This window comes from Cetorhinus maximus, chromosome 20, assembly GCF_964194155.1.
Source record: "Cetorhinus maximus chromosome 20, sCetMax3.hap1.1, whole genome shotgun sequence".
NCBI lineage: Eukaryota > Metazoa > Chordata > Chondrichthyes > Lamniformes > Cetorhinidae > Cetorhinus > Cetorhinus maximus.
In genome coordinates, this window is record NC_135898.1 from 50195300 (window position 1) to 50219104 (window position 23805).

The 23805-nt window shown below is 39.6% G+C and overlaps 1 protein-coding gene across 1 annotated transcript in view; it reads left to right on the forward strand.

Moving 5' to 3' along the window:
* The window catches only part of atp6v1ba (ATPase, H+ transporting, lysosomal, V1 subunit B, member a), a 64553-nt gene extending 40748 nt beyond the window's left edge, over window positions 1–23805 (forward strand). The window contains exons 8-14 of the mRNA XM_078564659.1: window positions 4360–4457; window positions 7347–7470; window positions 10815–10965; window positions 13003–13085; window positions 17245–17349; window positions 18083–18212; window positions 22289–23805. Coding sequence (XP_078420785.1) covers window positions 4360–4457; window positions 7347–7470; window positions 10815–10965; window positions 13003–13085; window positions 17245–17349; window positions 18083–18212; window positions 22289–22431 — 834 coding nt within the window. The 3' untranslated portion in view covers window positions 22432–23805. The remainder of the gene's footprint in view (window positions 1–4359; window positions 4458–7346; window positions 7471–10814; window positions 10966–13002; window positions 13086–17244; window positions 17350–18082; window positions 18213–22288) is intronic.

Here is a 23805-nt window from a genome sequence, read left to right on the forward strand (position 1 = left end):
CACCGCTCCCCTCGTCAGCATTCCGGAGGGACCGTTCCCTCTGGGATACTCTGGTCCGCTCCTCCATCACCACCAACACCCAACCCCCTCCCACGGCACCTTCCTATGCAATCGCAGAAGGTGCAACACCTGGCCCTTTCCTTCCCCCTTACTCACCATCCAAGGGCCCAAACACTCCTTTCAAGTGAAGCAGCGCTTCACTTGCACTTCCCTCAATTTGGTCTACTGCATTTGCTGCTCCCAATGCGATGGTCTCTACATTGGAGAGACCAAATGCAGACTGGGTGACCGCTTTGCGGAATGCCTTTGGTATGTCCGCAAGCATGACACAGACGGACCTTCCTGTCACTTGCCATTTCAACACACCGACCTGCTCTCATGCCCACATGTCCATCCTTGGCCTGCTGCAATGTTCCAGCAAAGCTCAACGCAAACTGGAGGAACAGCACCTCATCTTCCGATTAGGCACTTTACAGCCTTCCTGACTTAACATTGAGTCCAACAACTTCAGACCATGAACTCTCCCCTCCATTCTCACCCCTTTTTGATCCCCTTTTTTCAATATTCATTTTTATTTTCTTCCACAGTATTATTTTAAATTTATTTCCATTTTTATTCATTGTTTTATCCCCAGCTTTTAGCCTATTTTCAATTTCTTTTCCTCTTTCCCACCACCATCCCCTCCCCCTACCCCACCCCCACTAACGCCATCTGTCACTTGCTCATGTTCTTTCCAGAGCGCTTACCCTGGTCCGGCCATTATCACATTCTGCTTTCTACTGTTAATGTCACCATTCACGCCTCCTTTAGCCAGAACCACCACCATTAACACCCCTTTGACCTTTTGTTTATGACATCTTTGACAATCTCTCCTTTGCCTCCAACTATCGCCGGCCTTCTACCCAGTTTCACCTGCTCCAGCACCCGCCCCACCTCTTAAACAGTATATATTTCACCACATTGCTACTTCCCTTCACAGAATCACAGAATATCACAGTGCAGAAGAGGCCCTTTGGCCCATCGAGCCTGCACTGACACGTGAGAAACACCTGACCTACCTACCTAATCCCATTTACCAGCACTTGGCCCATAGCCTTGAATGTTATGATGTGCCAAGTGCTCATCCAGGTACTTTATAAAGAATGTGAGGCAACCCGCCTCCACCACCCTCCTAGGCAGTGCATTCTAGACCGTCACCACCCTCTGGGTGTAAAGGTTTTTCCTCACATCCCCCCCTAAACCTCCTGCCCCTCATTTTGAACTTATGTCCTCTTGTGACTGACCCTTCAACTAAGGATCCCTATCCACCCTGTCCATGCCCTCATAATCTTGTACACCTCGGTCAGGTCGCCCCCTCAGTCTTCTCTGCTCCAACGAAAACAAACCAAGTCTATCCAAAACAAAAATAAAAATAAAAATACCTGGAAAAACTCAGCAGGTCTGGCAGCATCTGTGGAGAGGAACACAGTTAACGTTTCGAGTCCGTATGACTCTTCAACAGAACTAAGTAAAAATAGAAGAGAGGTGAAATATAAGCTGGTTTAAGGGGGGGGTGTGGGACAAGAAGAGCACATTCCTTAGATAATATCACCACCTTCCACACCTCTTTAACTTTTGTCTATGACATGTTTTGGCTATCTCCACCTATCACTGGCCCTCTATCCAGCTCTACTTGTCCCACCCCCCCCTTAAACCAGCTTATATTTCACCTCTTCTATTTTTACTTAGTTCTGTTGAAGAGTCATACGGACTCGAAACGTTAACTGTTCCTCTCCGCAGATGCTGCCAGACCTGCTGAGTTTTTCCAGGTATTTTTATTTTTATTTTTATTTTAGATTTCCAGCATCCGCAGTTTTTTGCTTTTATCTCAAGTCTATCCAACCTCTCTTCATAACTTAAATGTTTCATCCCAGGCAACATCCTGGTGAATCTCCTCTGCACCCCCTCCAGTGCAATCACATCCTTCCTATAATGTGGTGACTAGAACTGCACACAGTACTCCAGCTGTGGCCTCACCAAGGTTCTATACAACTCCAACATGACCTCCCTACTTTTGTAATCTATGCCTTGATTGATAAAGGCAAGTGTCCCATATGCCTTTTTCACCACCTCACTAACATACACACGCCAAGGTCCCTTTGTTCCTCAGAACTTCCTAGTGTCATGCTGTTCATTGAATACTTCCTTGTCAAATTACTCCTTCCAAAGTGTATCACCTCACACTTTTCAGGGTTAAATTCCATCGGCTACTTATCTGCCCATTTGACCATTCCGTCTACATCTTCCTGTAGCCCAAGACACTCAACCTCACTGTTAACCACCCAGCCAATCTTCGTGTCATCCTATAGCTCTGAAGAAGAGTCATACTGACTTGAAACGTTGGCTCTGTCTTTCTCTCCACAGATGCTGTCAGACCTGCTGAGCTTTTTCAGCGTTTTTTTTTGTTTCAGATTTCCAGCATCCGCAGTATTTTGCCTTTATCTTTTGAACTTCACCTCTTCTAACAATAAAACGCCTTTCATAGCACCAATTTTATTAGTATAAAAATAATATAAAAATAAACACATTGTTTAGCTTCTTCTGGCTAGGTGTGATATTTCACCCATTCTTTTGAATGGTTTATTTAAAAATGTAAATTTCCCCCTTTTCACTTCACCTTGTAACTTCCCTATGTTTACCCAATTACTATTTCAAACCTTCTCTTCTATGCATCAAAGCCTCTGGACCAGCTGGCTTTAGCCCAATTAAGACACACACACCTACATAGACACAGACATCACTAAACTCTATTAAAATAATTTCCAGTAACATTATAGGCGTCATTATATCTTCTTGACAGATACATTATATGCTGTGTTGCTCACGATATCAGCATTTTATTGGCATGTACCATCAGAGCTCCTCTAACTTAGTGCACTCTGTTACATGAACCAACATACTGCTAAATCCAGTGTTGAAAATCATAGTCTGATAGTATCAAATGAATTGGGATATCCAAGTTCTTGGTTGCATAGCTTGCTTTTTATATATTGTGCATTGAAGGTAATTGCAGGACATGAAAAATAATGATTTTCTTTTTTTTTTGAGAGTGAAGTTGGCACTTACAATGATTTTAAAAGGCACTACTGTACTACATCTTGGGGGAAAATACTTCTTGTCTCTTGTAGATTATTTTCTAACACAGAATTTGTTTACAATTAATATAAACCTACTTTTGCCAACCTTAGTAATAAAAAATATGGCAAAGAGTCTTCTGATAAAGTGGTTTAGTTTCCAATTTGTCATGCAACATATTAATTACCTCTATGTAGTAACATGGTCTATGCAGAACAATCATTTATCCTCTCATGCATCCCATTTGTGATCCACTTCAGAAATCCCTCTTCCCCATTTCAAACCTTTCACTTTTATGGATCAATCTTCTGTTTAGCACTGTTAAAAGCCTTGCAAAGTCCAAGTGCATAATATGCATGGAGTTTCCCATGTGTCAGTTCAGGTCATTTGTTAACATTCTCACTACCTGAATCTATGGGTTCAAACCGCAATTTGGGCATCTTAAAGTATTTTTCAAACGCAGTACTGGGGAAATAATGCATTGTCAGGAGTGTTGTTGAACTGTGAACTGAACCCCTGTCTACCTGTACCATGAGATATGGTGGAGATTAAGGATCTAATGGCACTATTCAGAGTGCAGGGCGTTCTCCCAGGGTCTTGGACAACATTATTTCCTCAACCAACATCAGATTAACTTGTCATTCATCCACTTGCACTGCAAAATCCCACAGACAGTAAACAGTGGCAACTGCATTTACCTACATAAGTCACTAAATTTTAAAGTAATTCATTGTATCTGAAGTGCTTCGAAACATACCACAAAAGGCATTATATAAAAGTCTTCATGTCTTCCAAGTCAATTATTTCCTTTAAGTCCAATAAATTTGTGAAATGCCACTCTCACCCCATAAAGGCAATTTGTGGTTCCCTCCGTTCATATTTCTCTGCATGTATCATTTATTCTCTCCTTTAGAATGTCTTTCAGCATATTTACCAAATAGTGTTTAGTGGTCTGTAGTTTTCGTAGTTATTTTAATATCCTTTTTATACATCAATATTACATGTATCCTTTCCCTTTCCGCCCCTATTTTAATGATTATGTAACGTTATCGCCAGGCTCTGACACATGTTGGTCACTTCAAGTACCCTGCTATGCAGTGAATCTTTATCTAGTTCCTTGTACTTTTTTAGTGGCTATGTACCTTAACTGCTGTTTTTGAGCTATATGTTAGATGTATTTATGATTAATCTAAGGGTAACCAAATGGGCTGATTCTGTTTCGATTATTTGCATTCTGTATAACAGGTTAATATGGAAACTGCAAGATTCTTCAAGTCTGATTTTGAAGAAAATGGATCAATGGACAACGTCTGTCTCTTTTTGAATCTTGCAAATGACCCAACGTAAGTACCTCAAAATAACAGATCAGGAAGTGAGTTTTGCCCTCTTGCAGCAGTTAAACCAAAAGAGTGCATGAAATTAGACAGGCTTCTGCATTTCATGAGAATAGCACATTTTTGCAAGACGACAGGTGCAACAAGCAGTAAGTAAACACACTTTCAAGGAAAAATACAAGATATCATTAGTTTATACAAATCTTGACCTACAAAAAAACTATTATTTTGCAAAACAGAAATATTTTCTTTGCCACTATCATAGTAATTGCTGAATGTATCTTGCAAATGCATCTTCCATTGTACATTTTATATACACTGCCATTCACAATCTAACAAGAAACACTCAGGTGAAACTTGTTTGCCTGAAGGAGTGATTGATTGTGCACGTCTAGATTGAATGTTTGGTTAGGCCATTTATGTATTTGCTGTATACTTTCACACTGGTATAAAACGCTCCATTACCCCCATTACATCATGTCAAACTATATTCTCTGAGCTATCCTAACAGCAATTCATGCAAGCATGTCTTGCCACCATGATCTAGAATCTTTATTCTGTCATGCAGAAGTAAATATTCAGGGACTAATAATTATCCTGCTTATTATTTATTATTATCATTATTTAGGTGTCAACCATGGCTCAATGACAGCACTCTCGCCTCTGAGTCAGAAGGTTATGGTTTCAAGCCCCAGTCCAGAGACTTGATCAAACATAATCCAGGCTGACACCTCAGTGCATAGGAAGAGAGTGCAGTACTATTGGAGGTGTGTCGCCTTTTGGATGAGACGTTAAACTGAAGCTTTATCTGCCCTCTGAGGTGTAACATAAAGATCCCATGATATTATTTGAGAGCAGGGTAAATCAGTAATTAGCCCTCACCAACGTCACTAAGATAGAAGTGTGGAAATTGTCTGCCTTTTCAAAAGTGCTTCATTTGTTGTAAAGCACTTTGGGACATCCTGAGATCATGAGTGGTGCTTTATAAATTAAAGTTCTTTTTTCTTATTGAATTCAAAGTAATCTCACGTTTCACTACCCATAACCACCACCTCCCTCTCTTTGTTTCTGCCTGTAGTATCCTCGTCATCTGAGAGTTACTAGTTTTGGCTTCAGCTATGATACCGCTATGTGGCAAGACGGGGAGGCAGGCCCCAAGAATTACCTCAGCCCGTACAGGATTGAACCCACGTTGTTAACCTTATTCTGCACCACATTCCAGCCACCTAGCCAAAATGCCCTCTTCAGGTTGATTAATATTGCAATGCAAACCACAAGTTTATAGACTAGAGCCAATGACAACTAGTTTTAAAAAATTAAAAACTCAACAATTAGAAAATACTGCGAGCCCAATTAGTGAAAAAGGAAAAATAATTATCATTATTGACACACAATGTGTATTATCCACATTGCTGGTTATGTATTAGGAGTATTTGAAGAGCAATTTGTTATAATGGATAATGAGAGAAGATCTAATAGAGGTGAACAAGGTTATGACAGGTTCAAATAAGGTGGACAAAGAAAATCTGTTCCCATTAGCTGACCATACATGCACTAGGAGATACAAATGTCAGGTTTTGGGGAACTTTCTGACACAGCAAGTAAATGACCCAGAACACACACACTTATGAGGATGGTGGAAGTGGAGATGATTAATGATTTCAAAAAGAAACTGGATTGGAACTGGAAGGAAATAAACGTGCAGGGCTACAGAGATGCAGTGGGTGAATGGGACTGACTGGATTACTCTATAAAGAGCAGGCATGGATGTGATGGGCCGAATGGCTACCTCTTGTACCATAATGACTTTGCCTAAATGTGTTATTTTAGACTTGCATAACTTATTGGTATGACCACATTTAAAGTAGTTCAGGTGTACCATGCCTCCCAAAGGATATTGATGTACTGAAGGAGTTTTAGAGAAGAAGCATACATTGAAGGGCAGAATGGCACCTTCCTCCTCTGAAATTTCTTAGAATTTTGTGCTAAGAGAGACAGATGAATCTGGCCCACACAAATGTATGAGGAGAAGCTTGTCGAGTTCAGCCGCCTTGTTGGAAAGAAGATTGAGAAAATGGCCTATGATCTGGAATGCGCTACCCCGAAAGATTAGTGGAACCAGAATCCATTGGAACATTCAAAAGGCAATTGGACATGTATGTGAAGAGAATGAAACTGCAGTGTTATGGAGAAAAATCTGGGTTGTGGGACTTCTTAGGACAGCTCTTTCAAAGAACAGGCATGAAGGACTAAACAGCCACCTCCTGTGCTGTATGGTTCTATGATCTCTACAATCATTGCAGAACAATTTTTAAAATCAAATTAAATACATTACAAATACAGAATTACAATTAAAGGTGTGCTGATAAAATCAATTTTAAAACCTGACAGCCAATAATCATGCTGCTGAACCAGATTCTTTTTGTCAACAGGAAGACTTTTTGATTTTAGTTTAATTTCTGTGGAAAGTTGATCAGCATGATGAAACATTTTAAATTGTAATTAAAGTGAATAGACTCGCAAATTGGTTTGCCAAGAAGATGTCAACATTACTTTTGCTGTCACCAACAGTTTTCAGGAGTGAAGTTAGGAAATACATATAAAGGGTGGTAAAAGTTTGGAACTCTCTTCCATAATAGTTAATGCAAGATAAATTAATTTTAAAACTATGAATGAAAGATTTTTGTTAACCAAAGATATTGAGGAATTTGGAGATAAGCTACAGATCAGCCATGATCTGACTAAATGGCAGAGCAGGCCTGATGGGCTAAATGGCCTACTCCCATTCTCATGTCCCCCAGCAGAAATACTATGTGGATGTAAAGCTAATACTGAAATGTTTACATTCTAAGACTAGTACTGATCTGAATACTGATGGGTAGCTGTCTCTTTCAACAGCATTGAACGCATTATTACACCTCGTCTTGCACTGACTACTGCAGAATACCTGGCCTATCAATGTGAGAAGCATGTGTTGGTTATTTTAACAGACATGAGCTCTTATGCTGAGGCTTTGAGAGAGGTACGTGCATTTTCCCCATCCCGAATGTTCATCTTGTATAAAGGAACAGCATCATGTGTAAGATGTTCAGTGGTAGGGGAGGTATTAATTATAGTATAATATAATGTAAATGTTTGCTGAGCGAGTGCAACTGTCTGTATTGTAGGTTAGGGGACCAGGGAGGAGATAACCTGGAAATATAAAGAATGGAATGAGGAAAAATCATGATAAAGTATGTTCCTTCTAGAATCTGCATAGCTTGCCCTATTATTGACCAACCAATCAACCCACTCGATCTCCGAATAGAGGCAACAATCACAAAGTTTCATAGATGATAAAGATTTGTCACTAGCCTACATTCCCCGAAGGTAACTAAGCAAGACTCTAGGGTATCAATGTAGCCATGAAGCCCACATTGTCTGGTTTTATTGCACCATTATATATATTTGATTGCATACTCCCTCAATCATTCTCTTTTGTAATTAAACTGATTTCACAATTGACCTTCTAAAATTAATATGTTCAGGAACATTCTTCTCCATGTGTAATATTCCAAATGTAGTTTCTGAAGAGGTTGTATAAAGTTGGAATAAATTATTTTATAATCATATTTGCCTACAAGGGCATTCCATCTTGTAATTAGACTTGATAGCTTCATATTGAATGCTTTTAGCAAATATTTACAGTGGATTTTTAATGCATACTTGCACATTTTTACACTTGTGTGTTTTCTATTCCAATGTATGTGATCTTGCATTTATCTATATTGTCATTGCTTAATCCAGCTGGTTGTTCTTGAGCTATCAATTTATTTTATGGGAGTCAGGTAGCCACATGGCTTGGTGTAAATTGGATCAGATTTACCATCCTTCAGCTTGTGTAGGAGAGGAGAAGGTGGTCAGATCAAAGAGGGGATAGGTTGTGCAGATTTTGGGGGTGGAGTTTGGCAATTGGACAGATTGTGGTGTGGGCAGTTCACAGGTTTACTTGTTGGGCTGGGTGGGAAGTGGGAAGAAACACTTTTGCTTCTCTGCCCTACAAACCTTCCTGAAGCCCAGGATACCCAGCCTGTAAAACAAAAAGTAGGTTAAACGGAGACCACAGCCTCCTTTAAATTTTTTAGGGCTCGACCTCTCTCCTGAGAGAGGATTTGTTGCCTGCCTCAGTTAAAACCAAAATTGGTGGTTGGGATTGGGTTGATTTTTAAATGCACCCCTTTCCCCACTGCCCTGGGAGGTTTCCTATAAATTGTCAAATTCTGTAATCTCCTCACATAAACCCTGAGCACCCAGTTTAAAACCTCTTGTAGGTATTAACTTAAATTTGAGTTCAGATCATAGTCCTTGAAAATCTGTCTGTTCCATCATGAATGTCAAAGTACTTTTTATAGTTTTTTGAAGGCATTCTCCACACAATGATGGACAGATCACTTAATGTTTGTAGTGCTTATTTAATGGTAATATCTAAATGGAGATTGCATGTAGTTTATTGTGTTATGTTAGATGTATTTGCTCTTTAGCCTTTTGTTGAACAAGTCTACGCTGCTTTTGAAAGCAATTTTGGTGTGGAAGACTGTTACCAAGGTTGAAAAACACAGTTTTTGTTCAGATAGGGAGATGTCTGTAGATTATTTTCATTTATTTACTAATAACTGTGGACATAGCATGAATGTTGCTGCTGTCGTCTGGAGGTGAGGCCACATCTATTGCTGCACAGCGCAAACTAAATGCAATTGATTACTAACAAAGCTTTGAAAAAGCATTGGCCTTGATTCAGAGCATTCTTTTCAGTAGATTTTGGTAAACTACATCTTTGCTATTAGAATAAAGTGATATTTACGTAACTACTTTTTCAACATAGATAAGTTTGACCTGCATTGAAGTTATTTTTATCCGTATTCTGCTATTTAACTTAATTTAGTTTTCATTAAGTAAAACATTTTCATTTTCCCGTGTCCACTGAACCATTATTTTGAAGTGAGGATTCACGATTTTTGTAAAAATAAAAGTATATCTAATTAGGGAAAAAAGGCCAGTTTTCCAGCTAATCAGTCTTGGCCTTATTACATATAAAAACAGAAAATGCTGGAAAAAGCATGTCTGGCAGCATCTGTGGAGAGAGAAACACAGTTAACGTTTCGAGTCCGTATGACTTCTTCAGAGCTCTGAAGTGACGCCTGGGTAACAGATTCCCTCTGGGTAGAATTATGAGGTCACCTGTGAATCTCCCCAGACAAAAAAAAACAAATGCTTTTAACGTAATAAAATGTCCCTAGATGCTGCGTTTTGAATTATAAAACAAAATTTGTCACTGAGCCACCTAAAATATTAGGGCAGGTGACTAAAACCTTGCTCAAAGAGGTAGGCTTTAAGGGATCTCAAAGGAAGAAAGAGAGGCAGAGAGATTTAGGGACGGAATTCCAGATCATTGAGCCCAAGCAACTGAAGGCATGGCCACCAATGGTGGAATCATTAAAATTGGGGATGCTCAAAGAGGCCAGTATCTTGGGGATGTAGGAGATTATAGAGCAAGGAGAGGCAAGGCCATGGAGGGATTTTTAAACAATGAGAATTTTAAAATTAAAACATTACTTAACCAGGAGCCATTGTAGGTCAGCATACACAGGGCTGATGAGTAGATCCTTGGGGGCCATCAGAGGTAACTGTGTAGAAGTGAGAAGAGAGTCATTGCAGTTGATTCTCAGGCTATGATTAGATAGATAAGAATGGAATCAGCCGAGTGCAGTCACATCCAGCTGGACAACACTGGAGCGGTGTTGGAGGAGGATGGTGTGATCAACTGTCAAAGGCTGCAGTCAGGTTGAGAAGGATGAGACGGATAGTTTAGCTTTGTAACAGTCACATTGGATGTCACTTGTGACCTCAAGAGCAGTTTTGGTACTGTAGCAGGGTCAGAAACCTGAATATAGGGATTCAAACATGGACACCCCACACAAGTTGCTGTGGATGTAGATGTGAGAGAGGAAAACTCGTCTTCCCATTAGACAAATGGGGCAGGAATTTGTCAAATTGAATGTTACTGCCAAAATCCTGCCTCTACCTCCCACCCATCCCTTCAGACGATCAGCCTGAGTTGAATCATATCCACACCTGAGGAATTTTGGTCTTGTTCAAATAAAAGTGTGTATAATGAATATAAACATAGTAATAAGGCATATGCATATATATTTATTTGGAGTCTATATTGTGAATAGGCTCAGAATAAAGATTTGAATCGTTTATCCTTTTTTATATACAATGAATATTAATAGCACCAAGCAGCAACTTGAAGTCACTCTGTAAGCTAATATTTGGTGTTAAAATATATATATTACACACACAAGGAGTTTATCTTTTACATCTAAGGTTTCAGCAGCTCGAGAAGAAGTACCTGGTCGTCGTGGTTTCCCTGGTTATATGTATACTGATTTGGCTACTATTTATGAACGAGCTGGACGGATTGAGGGCAGAAATGGGTCCATCACACAGATTCCTATCCTTACTATGCCCAATGATGGTGAGTAAAATAGGTGTATTTTTGATCTATAAAAGCAAGAGGGAAAGATAGCATGCACATTTTTCGAGCAGAGAAGTATGAAGTGATGAATTTTGGAAGGAAGAATGAGAAGCAATACAAATTAATTGGTGCTATTTTAAAGTGAGTACAGGAAAAGAAAGCTGGGGTTTACACACACAATTTTAAAGGTGGCACGCCAAGTTAATCATCTTTCGGCTTCTCCTATTTTACTTGGAGTCACCACAACGCTGGTGGATCACCCTTTTCCATCTCTTATCTGTCACCCATTCCTCTTCCAATCCTATTGCATTTAAGTCTCTCACCAGCACATCATCTTCCTGCAGTCCCATCTCCATCACTCATTTCATCAAATTTCCCCCCCTCGCTCCACAACAAATGACCATACTAATTCAATCTCTTTTTGGCTACTTGCTTCGATGCTCCCAAAATCTTCACTGATGACCTGATGTGTTGGTTCCTGATTTTGTCCTTGTTACTCCACTTTCCATTGCAGCATCTGCATCTCATTAGTATCCAGTCATTGTCCCTCTTTTCTTCATGTTGCCAAAGTCTCTGCACTCTATCGCAAGGCTGATCTCGCAACTGTCTTGTAGATTCCTACTTTCAGTTTCAGCGATACTTCTATCACACAACACTCCACTGCACTTTTTCCAATTACCCCAACCACAGCTAATCCATTGTCAAATGATGGCAGGACAAGTTGACATGGCTGTTTAAAAAAACAGATGGGATCCTGGGCTTTATAAGTATAGGAATAGAGTACAACAACAGGCAGGTTCATAATTTAGTGTTTAGGGCTCATCAGGAGCATTTTGTTCAGTTCTGGGCACCATCCCTTGGGAAGGATGTCAAGGCCTTGAAGAAGTTATAGAGGTTTACTGGAATGGTACCAGGGTGAGACACTTCACTTATATGGAGAGATTAGAGAAGTTGGAATTATTTTCCTTGGTGTAGGGAATTGAGGGGTGATTTTAATTGAACTGTTCAAAGTTATGAAGAGTTTGGAGACTAAATAAGGAGAAACTGTTTCCATGGACATAATCAGTTTGCAAAAGAAGCAAACTGCAATTATACAATTGAATGCAATGAGTTATGATTTGGAATGCAATGCTTAAAAGGACAAAGAAAGCAGATTTAATAGTAACTTAGAAGAAAGTTGAATATATACTTGGAGAAAAAATTTGCATTGCTATTGGGAAAGAGCAGGGCAGTGACACTAATTGGTAGGCCTCCTCCTGTGCTGTATGGGTCTGTACAGAATTGGCAGAAAATCATGGGTTGGATTTTGTGGTAATCAGCATAGCAATAGTGCTCACCACTGCCCTATTGATCTTTGTACCGTCAATTCCCCCTTGACAATGGCAGTTTAAAGCTATTACTAAGTCAAGAGGATTGCCAGGTGTTCTACAGCCATGATGTCAATAAGGTAAGCAACCAACCACACTGAAGGTTCTGATGACCCTTCACTTTTTAAAATTTAAATTTCCAGACAGCAAAATAAATGAATCATGATAGAACTTAAAATATTATAAATAAACTTAAACAATTCCACAACTTTAAAATAATTTTTTAATCATAATGGAGAAAGTTGGCACCCTACAAAAATAAAATTAGTTTTTCTGGGCCAGTCGGGTTGTTCAGTAGTAAATATAAACTTAGAACACTTATAGAAATTCAGTTACACCGCATTAAACAAGGTGTAACTTTTTCAAGGATTTTTACATCTGAACTAACAGTGTGGAAGTTTTCGTCAACTGATTGCTCAAGAATTGCAGTCTGGAAAGACCTCAACAGCGCACCCTCTGGAGAAAGGCAAAGTCACTGACAGCAGCTGCAAGCAGACTCCTGAAGTTCAGTTTCAATGGAGTAATGATGGCGAATACTGACAGTTTTGCTGTCATTAACACTGAAAAATCTGGGTCCTTGCCACTTTACCATTTCTATTAATTGGAAGTATGCATTCAATTCCAGATCACGATTAAAATTTGTTTATTATAATTTATCTTTTTCTTGTAGATATTACTCACCCCATTCCTGATTTGACTGGATATATCACAGAAGGTCAGGTCTATGTTGATCGCCAGTTACACAATAGACAGGTAAGATGCATAGAAATGAGTTGGAAGGTACCTTTTTAAAAAAGAGGGTTTGCTAGTAATGCATAAATTTGGGAAATTTGATTTGATGGTGTTCAGTTGATGGATCCATAAAATTAGAAGCTTCCAATGCTTATGGCTTTAAATAGAGCTGTGTAGATATATATGAGAAATTATTTCAGATGCACAATTCAAGTTGTACTTATTCCAAAATGTTTATACAAATAATTGGCTGAACCTGCATTTAAACTTTTGCATCTAGCAAAATGGTTTTGGGTATGCAAAAGTAGCAATGTAGCTCAACACTTTTGAATGCTTAATTCTTAAGGTGCAAAAGCCTCTTCAGGAGGGGTGATGCTTCCATTTGCAAGCGAGACCAGAACTAGGGGCTGTAAATGTAAGATGGTCACTAATGAATTCAATATGGAACTCGAGGAGAAATTTGTTTACCCAGAGAGTGGTTAGAATTTTGAACTCCCAACCACAGGGTGTAGGTGAGACAAGTAACTTAGGTGCATTTAAGGGGAAACTGGATAAGCACAGGAGGAAGGAAAGAATACTTGATGGGTTTAGATGAAGAAGTGTGGGAAGAGGCCAGTGTAGATCAGAAACACAGGTATGGATCTGTTGGATTGAATGTTTCTGTGCTATAATTACTTTGTAATAATTTGAACAAATTAATTTGTGGGTGCTACTAATTTTTTCTTGCATGGTGATATTGATTGTCTGCAAGCAGAACTATGTTTTGTACTATTTCATTGTGATCATGGCAGGAATTCTCTCCTTTTTAAAGTGATTGCAGGCAGCTCCTTTCCCTGTACATGGGTTGGTTTAAACCACTTGTTGGGATGAGGGAGATGGCAATGAAAACATGCTATATCAACAACCTATAGCGAACTAGACACTTGGACACAAAGGAAGCAATTGTTCAAGTTGAGGCTGAAAAAATGTAGTTGCTATAAATACGAAGTTTGAAAGATTGTTTTGGGGCTGCCTCTTTAATTTAAAGTAGAATGAAGGGGGATCATGTGACCTGCTCTGAATTCTGCTTGACACGCCTGGGTGACTCGGTTGCTATGGGGACAAGGGAAGCTCCTGGATTAACTCACTGGGAAGAAGGTGCAATATGCTCACACCAGTAGACAATGGAGAGAGCAGCTGTACTATCTGTGGGTAGACTATTAGGCGCCAAGTGTCATAGGGAGGTTTTAGAATGTCTGGTTTTATAAATGGTTATTCTTTAAACTGTCTGTTTAATTGCAAGATAGAATGGAATTGGGGGTCTACAAGATAGCTAATTAGCATTTCTACCTAGATACAAGGCCCATGAGACTCTCCTTTGAATATTGCTGAAAAAAGAGATGTCTAAGCTGTTTGTCTTGCACTCATCAGGACACTCGCAAAAATACCAATATAAGGGGAAAACAACAATTTATACTGTATGTGAAGAGAGTGCTGATTGGTTGGCAAGTGGTGTTGCCTTGGAAAATGCACCAGTGATGGTGACTGACAGTTAACTGCCAAGCATTGTTTGAAATTTAAACCAGGCAGCTTGACCCTGATTGATCAAGACATTGCCCTGAGGAATGAGTCAGCGAATGGCTGTCACTTATTTTGTTTAGCTGAAATAGGTGCAATATATGTACATGTTCTTTCTGTTTGCAAAGAGCAGGGCCCTGTGTATTAATATATGTAGCTTCTAGTACATGAAAATGCTCCACGACTGACAATCTTAAATTGGATGATCTTAAATTCCAATTCTTAGCACACTGAGGATTATTTAGCAAATGTTGGTCCAATCACAGAATCGCATCTAATGTTGGACACTGTGTTTTGAGTTTTGAAAACACGGGCTGGTCGGGTACGGTCTGTATGCTGTCCATTGCGAACATCGGCTGGGGCATGCTGTTTGATATGATCCGCTGGTCTTTGGGATGTATGGCCTACATACTAGCATCACACTGGCACTGAAATTCATATGCCACATTTCTCATTTGTGTGATAGGCAGAACGTCTTTTTTTGGCTTGACAGCAGCATCCTGTAAGTGGCGAATACCACTCATGTTGCTACTACATAGTAGCAGTATGAAACAGCTAGCTTCACCTGTAGCTCCAGTTTTTGAGATACCTTGCCCTTCCAGGGTAATCTGAAGTAGACTGGGCACTTCTCAGGGCCGAAAGTGATGGCCTTGGACCCGTTTATGAGTTTGCATGATACACAGCGCAAAATGATCTGATCAGGATAGCCATTATCCTGCAGGATGCCTTTGATGCGCCCTATTTCAGCATCAAGTTTACATAGGGCCCCGAACCATTTGCTCACTATTTACAAGGTTGCCAGTAAGACCAATCTTCTAGTATGTGGAACTGTAAGAATCCTAACACGTAATTTGACCAGTGAAGGTAGGTTTGCGGTAGACTGTGGTAGAGAACCCACTGACTGATTTCGCAACTAGTACGTCAAGGAAGGGGAGTTTGTTTGACTGCTCCATTTCATAGGTGAATTTGAGCTCAGGATGGAGCCCATTAAGACATGTAAGAAATTGTTACATGCAGCTGTGGATTTAAATATAGCAAACGTATCATCCACATATCGGAAATATGCAGGGGATAAGAGGCTAGGTGTCATTCCATCGAAGACATGTTTCTCATGGAACCCAACAAAGATGTTTGTGAGAGCTGGACCTAGAGGGGTTCCCATGGCAACACCATCTGTTTGGGCATACATAGCTTTATTAAAACTGAACCCAACTGCGCGAGTTGCCGAGTTCATAAGTTCGATGAATACTGATTCACTCAATGGTGGCAGGCCTAGATCACCATGACATAGTGCTGCAGCGCAAATATCTAAGTGAAACATTGAATAGGTTAGCAATGTCAAATGAGCACATGGACACAGCATTGCAATCGATATGCAAGTCCTGTATGGCCTTCGCAAATGTGAAGGAGTCCTTCATTGCGTATGTGGAAAAATTGCTCAAAACTGGTTGTAAAAATTCACCCAACCATTTGGCTAATTTATGTTGTACTGAACCGGTCACAGATAAGATGGGCCATAGAGGGACATCGCTTTTGTGTGTCCTGGGCAGCTCATACCTACGTGGAAGTAGCGATCTTTGAGGACGAACCCTGTCATATATATCATGCGGTAGCTCATCGCTCTTACATAAGCCTGGAAGGGAAAAGTGAATAGAATAGCCATTGTACTATTGGGCTGCAGATTTCCTGAGATATTCCTGAAACTCTGTCACAAGTCAGTCATCTGAGAGGCAGGAGGTGGAGGCAGCCAATGCTGCACCTGAAGCAGCGAAAATGCTTAACTGTACTGGTCATCGTGCAGAATGCGGGTGAAGCTTGCACTTGGATTGAAGAGATCAAATTTGTGAGGATTTAAAAGAGGCTGGAAGATTTTCCCACTTTGGGCTAGAGGGAAGGAATCTCTAGTGCAACCCTCATAGTAAAAGTCAGTTCTGGGATTTGAAGTTACCCCACTGGGAAAGGAAAGAGGAAGCAGGCAATCAGGAGTGGAGAATAGCTTTGGACTGGTCCCAGAAGAGTAAAGTGTCTGCTTGAGCGACAATGTAAAGTATAACCGTGGCGAGGGATTGTCGTTCATATTAAAACTAAATAGGGAATTTCTTTTCTGTAGTTTAAGAGTATAAGTTGCGTACTGAATAGTGTTTATACAAAATAAACCAGAAAATGCTGGAAAAACTCAGCAGGTCTGGCAGCATCTGTGGAGCGACAAACAGAGTTAACATTTCGGTCATATTTCAGTGTATATACAATGTTTTTAGTTTTTTTATAGTAAAAGTCTTGAAACTTGAAATCCTTGACGTGTGACCCTTTCAGTCAGTCACTGGAAATTTTAAAATATTTTTTAAAGTTCTTGGTCTCTACGGGGGTTGTAATGTAGTTGTGGGGAAAAAATTCTGTATATTAGCTCTTAAAAGGAGGCTGAGATTCTAATTTGAGAACACTCCTTACTTTCCATACTTTGTTATAGGATTGTACTGTGACTCACTGTTACCTACCACAAAGTGCTTGTCCCCTTAAAAATAATGCACATGGAGAAATAACATTGGTTATTCAATGCACAAATTGTATCTATCAAATTCTTATGAGAGGAAATGTATTTACAAACTTTCAACTGCTGTTACAGATCTATCCACCTATTAATGTTTTACCATCTCTATCGCGATTAATGAAGTCTGCCATTGGGGAAGGTATGACACGGAAAGATCATCCTGAAGTGTCTAATCAGCTGGTAAGGTTTTTAAACTGTTAAATAAATGCCTGAAATCAAGGGTTTCAAAATTGAGGTATATCTTATAACTGAACAGACTTTTATCTTGCTACTTTTTGAGCTGCTCAAATGGCAGAACATGAATTAAATTTATATTATGCTATATAGGACTTAATGCAATTAGAGAGATCACATGTTTTGGTGGTGATTTTATTTTACAATAGTTCACTGATAGGTTCCCCAGTAATGGGTTACGATACCATCTTTTACTTCCTGAACCTGTGTTTGAAATCAAAATTTCCACTGTGTGCTAGCTGTAGGCATGCAAAGAAAAAATTAGTTTAGCCAGTCTTGGCCTGGTTTCTAGTGGATGAGAGTCTATATCACAATTACCTCAAAATTGTTACTGATGCTTAAATGTAAAGGATGGGTCGAGGACAGAGTATATTTTTAGGATGAGAGTAGCTTGAGTCGGTACCTCCCACTTGCACTGTTACATAAATGGAACTACTTCCTCAGTACTGTTATCACCACAACAAAGATAAAGTTCACTGCTAAGTGTTTACACTTGCCTTCTAATTATTTTTTAAATGAAAAGACATTGGAGTTTAAACAAAACTAAATGACATACGGAATACTTAGCCTAGCTATATCTAGATTTGAATCTGCTAATAACTTATAATAATTTAATAATAATCCAACCAGTGTCAGTTAAGCATTATTAAATAAGTTATGAAATGTTCTGTCTGCACAGTATGCTTGCTATGCCATTGGAAAAGATGTCCAAGCCATGAAAGCTGTGGTTGGTGAAGAAGCTCTCACGCCTGACGACCTCTTATATTTAGAATTTCTGCAGAAATTTGAGAAGAATTTCATTGCACAAGGTATGTGTATATCATACAGACAATAAGCATGCCTGAAAATATTAAATTAACCTAAGATAATTTGGACCATATAGCTTTACTTAGCCAAACTTTTCAAATGCAGAAGGCCCTAGCCCTGAACTTACCTCTTTCTTTAGTTTCTCACCTATCTTGACCATGACACCAGCTTCCTGTTGCCTCAACCCTATTCCCACTAAACTGTTGACCAGCCAACTTCCCCCTCCTGGTCCCCATATTAGCTGATATTGACAACAGTTTGCTCACTTGAGGTGTTCTCCCTCTCTCCTTTAAATCTGCCATCATCCCTCTGCTAAAAAGAAAAACATTTTACCCCACCATCCTTGCAAACTTCCGCCCCATTTCCAACCTCCCATTCCTCTCCTAAGTCCTTGAATATGTTGTCGCCTCCTAACTCGCCACAGACTGAAGCATTTGACCATATGCAGTAAGACCTGGACAACACTCAGGTTTGGGTTGATAAGTGGCAAGTTACATTTGCGTCACACAAGTGCCAGGCAATGACCATCTCCAGTCATCTTCCCATGACATTCAATGGCATTACCATTACTGAATTCCCCCATTATCAACATCTTGGGGGGTTACCATTGGCCAGAAGCTGAACTGGACCAGTCATATAAATACTGTGCAGTTACATCAGGTCAGAGGCTGGGAATTCTGTGGAGAATAACTTGCCTCCTGACTCCCCAAAGCCTGTCCACCATCTACAGGGCACAAGTCAAGAGTGTGATAGAATACTTTCCACTTGCCTGGGTGAGTGCAGCTTCAACAACATTCAAGAAACTCAACACCATTCAGGACAAAACAGCCTGCTTGATTGGCACCCCATCCACCACCTCAAACATTCACTCCCTCCACCATTAACACACAGTGGCATCAGTATGCACCATCTACAAGATTCACTGCAGCAACTCACCAACGCTGCTTTGACAACACCTTCTAAACCTGTGACCTCTACCACCTAGAAGGACAAGGGCACAAGATCCATGGGAACACCACCACCTGCAAGTTTCACCCCTCCAAGCTATATACCATAGAAATATGGAAATATATCACTGTTCCTTCAGCGACGTTGGGTCAAAATCCTGGAACTTGCTGTCTAACAGCACTGTGGGTGTACCTACACTACATAGACTGCAGCAGTTCAAGAAGGTGGCTTACCACCACCACCTCAAGGGAAATTAGAGTGAGCAATAAAGACTGGCCTAGCCAGCAATGCCCACAACCCGTGAAAGAATAAAATAAAAAATCCATGTCCATCTTTCCTGGAACTCCACGTTTGAATCCCTCCAATCAGGTTTTTGTCCCTGCCAAAGTACCTTGCTAAGTCACAAATGACCTCTTATGTGACTGACAAAGGCAAACTTTCCCTCCTCATCCTTTTCCACCTGTCTATAGTCTTTGACACAGTTGACCCACCATCCTCCTCCAGTTCCTCTCCATACTCGTCCAGCTGTTGGGATTGTTCTCTCCTGGTTTTATTCTTATCTATCCAATCAAATCCAGAGTATCACTTGCGTTGGTTTCTCTTCCTGCTCTGGCACTATTGGCTCTTGTGTCTCCTAAGGATATATCTATTGCCCCCTCCTATTTCTCATCTATATGCTGCCCCTTGCCTGTATCATCCAACAACATTCCATAGGTTTGCTGACAACAACCAGCACCACCACCTCTCTTAACGACTCTACTGTTGCTAAATTATCAGACTGTTTATCTGACATCCAGTGTTGGATGAACAAAAATTTCCTCCTATTAAATATTGAGAAAACTGAAGCCATTGTTTTCAGTTGCTGCTGCAAACTTCATTCCCTAGATACCAACTTCATCTATCTCCCTATCAGCATTCAGAGATTAAACCAGTCTGTTCAAGCCTTCACATTTGACCCTGAGATGAGCTTCCAACCACGCATTTGCACCATCACCTAAGACTGTCTATTTCCACCTCCCTAACTTGCCCAACTTTTCTCCTGTCTCAACTCGTCTGCTGTTGAAACTCTCATCCATGCTTTTGTTAACTCTGGACTTGACCATTTCATCATGCTGATGACTGGCCTCCCACATTTTAGCCTCCATAAACTTGGTCATCCAAAACTCTGCTGCTTGTGTTCTTAATTCACATCAAGTCCCTTTCACCACCAATGTACTTGGTGACTATGTTGGCTCCTGGTTAAGCGGTTGGCTCCTGGTTAAGCGGTATCTTGATTTTAAAATACTCACCCTTGTTTTTCAAATCCCTACATGGCCTTGTCCCTATTCTTGCAATCTCCTTCAGCTCAACTATTCTCAGATATCTGCGCTATTCTGATTCTGGCCTCTTGTTCATTCCCAATTTTAATTGCTCCACTATTGGTCATTGTGCCTTCAGTTGCCTCACAAAGGTCATCCCCATAAAGCCCCACCTTTCTGCCTCGCTTTCCTCTTTTAAGACACTTTTAAAACTTACCCTTTGACCAAGCTTTTGTTCATCTGGTCTAATAATTCCTATGTGGCTCGGTCTCATTTTATTTTCTAATACTCTTGTGAAGCATCTTGGACACTTTATTATGTTAAAAGTGCTATGTAAATATAAGTTGTCTTAGAGAAGTACATATTTTTACAAAAAGTATTTGCAAGAAGAGAATTTCACAATTATTACAGCACAGAAGGCGGCCATTCGGCCCATTTGTGCCAGCTCTCCACAGGATCAATCTGCCTGGTGTAGCTCCCCAACCTTCTCATAGTCTTGCACATTCTTCCTTTCAGATAACAATCCAATTGCCTCTTGAAAGCCTCGATTGAACCTGCCTCCAGCATACACTCAAGCAACATTCCAGATCCTAACCACTCACTGTGTGGAAAAGTCTTTTCTCATGTCGCCATTGCTTCTTTAGCCAATTATCTTATATTTGTGCCCTCTGGTTCTCGATCCTTCTACCAATGGAAACATTTTCCCTATCTACTATGTCCATACCCCTCATGATTTAAATACCTCTATCAAATCTCCTCTGAACCTTCTCCTCCAAGGAAACCAGCCCCAACTTCTCCTGTCTATCCATGTAACTGAAGTTCTTCATCCCTGGGACTATTCTCATGAATCTTTTCTGCACTCTGTAATGCCTGCACATTTTTCCTAAAGTGTGGTGCCCAGAACTGAACGCCAGTTGAAGCCGAACTATTGTGCTATACAAGTTTAACATAACTTACTTACTTTTATACTCTGTGGCCCAATTAATAAAGCCTAGGATGTGGAATGCTTTATAAACTGTGCTCTCAACCTGTCCTGCCACCTTCAATGATTTATGCATAGGTCCCTCGTCTCCTGCACCATTTTTAGAATTGTACCCTTCATTTTATATTGGCTCAAATATTAGAGTCTCCAAATTATTAGAGACCGGACGTATGACGGAAGATGCATGTCAGGACCCTACGAAGGTCTTGACCTGCAGACCTATGAGGAAATTGAATGGAAAGTTTAAACTTCCAATGGGTAACTCTCCTGCTCCCTGGGACCCATTGCAAATGTCTCTGTCTCTGAGCTAAAGTCAAAGGCTTCAGACAGTGCTGCAGTAGTTACCTTGATAGGAAATGTAAGAGATTAAAACCTGGGTAACTCCACAACTGACCCAGACTTGACCAGCCAACTGCCCCCAGACCTGACCCAACTTACATCCTCGATGCTTGACTATCCCTTGACCACCTGATTTACACCTGAATCATTTCTAGAAGCTTTCCCACCACTAAAGTAAACTGACTGACCTGTAGTTGCTGGGCTTATCTTGGCACCTATTTTGAACAAGGATGTAACATTTGCAATTCTCCAGTACTCTAGCACCACCCAAGTCTAAGGAAGACTGGAAAGTTATGGCCCATGTCTCCATAATTTCCACTCACTTCCCTCAGTAACCTTGGATGCATCCCATCGGTCCTGGTGGTATGTGAACATACCATTTATTTTGTTTAAAGTGATATTTTAAATGCATAATGCTTAGCACTTTATTTTATTTCAATTTATTTTTTTCCGTTTTGAAAAGCATACAAACCACAGTCCAAATAAAGAGGAAATTTGTTGTTTTTCACAGGTCCATATGATAATAGGACCGTATTTGAAACTTTGGATATTGGCTGGCAGTTGCTCCGAATATTCCCTAAGGAAATGTTGAAACGTATCCCTCAAAGTACAGTGGCAGAGTTTTACCCAAGAGATTCTGCTAAACATCAATGAAGTTCCAAATTCAAGATTGGAAGATTTTTCTTTCAAACTTCATAAGAGTACATTTAGTACTGAGGCATTCTATACTTAACGCACTCCAACAATTGTTTATATCTTGTGTTTTTGTATTGCAAAGATAGAAAAATATACAGATCAAAGTATTGGAATCCACAAAATATTATTTCAAAAAAGTCTTTATCTGTGAGCATGCTAAAACTTGCAGAAATTTGTTTACAGCAATTGAAATCATTTGTTTACATTCTCTACCAGTGTGTGAAAACAAAATTAGATTTATGATCTGTACCCATTGGATATGAGATCAATCAGTTTAACTGATCAAACATTCTCATCTTAAAAGTAAAAAAATAAACTGGATATTGAAGAATTTAATGTAACAGTTTGCATCAGTTAACTAAGCTTAATTTATCTTAGTTCGGGAATTACTAGGATTTTCAGAATTAGGAAATGTCAAATTCTATTCTCGTACAACTTGGTACCAAGCACATAGAAAGAAATCAACATCTGTGTTTAAAGTATATTTGCCTGCATAAGTCGTGCTTTTCAAAAATAATTAACTGTGTGGAAGATATTTTGATATAAGGTACTGTATAAATATTTTTCTTGGTCAATTATGGAGAAATGAATTAATTCAAGCAAATAGACCTGCTTTAATTATGTCCTGCATTTGCTTATGTTCTAAACTTAAGAAATTGGGTTGTTTTAACTTCTGTGTTTATTGCTATAATAGGGTGAAAAATAGAAAATAAAATATATGGTATGGAGATGCATTCCACTTGCTTATAATTATAAAACTGTAAGGATAATGGACTTTAATCAAGATTTTACTCTACTAATTTTGACCTTTGTGGGAAGATCAGTTAACAATGAGTATTGATCCAAATGTAACTTTTGATCTGTGTACATTATACAAAATATTTCACTTGAGTTTTCGTTCCTCCTCACTAATTGTTCTTTTCAAAACATCTTTTATTCATTGCCCATTGTCAAACTACTGATTATTTCCACGTAAACTTCTCATTTGGAAATTTATCTTGTAGAGGACTGAATGTATGTACGCTGCTATTCTGTTCCGTATATTTGTGCAACTTAAATTGACGTGAAATAAAGTTAGAAAAGGAAAAGTTAGACTTAAAATGCTTATGATAATCTCATCGGAAAATGTCAAACTTTGCTACAGTGCAATACTTATTGCAGTAGATAACATAAACCAGTGAACAGATTTACTACTGTAGAACAAAACTGTTACTTCCGCACATTGCGATATTCTGTTTTGGAGACTCAAAGTGGATCTAAATTTGCCTTTGCACTGTTGGTGTTTAATGTACTGGTACTTTAAATGCTGAAAATATACATGTAATCTGCAAA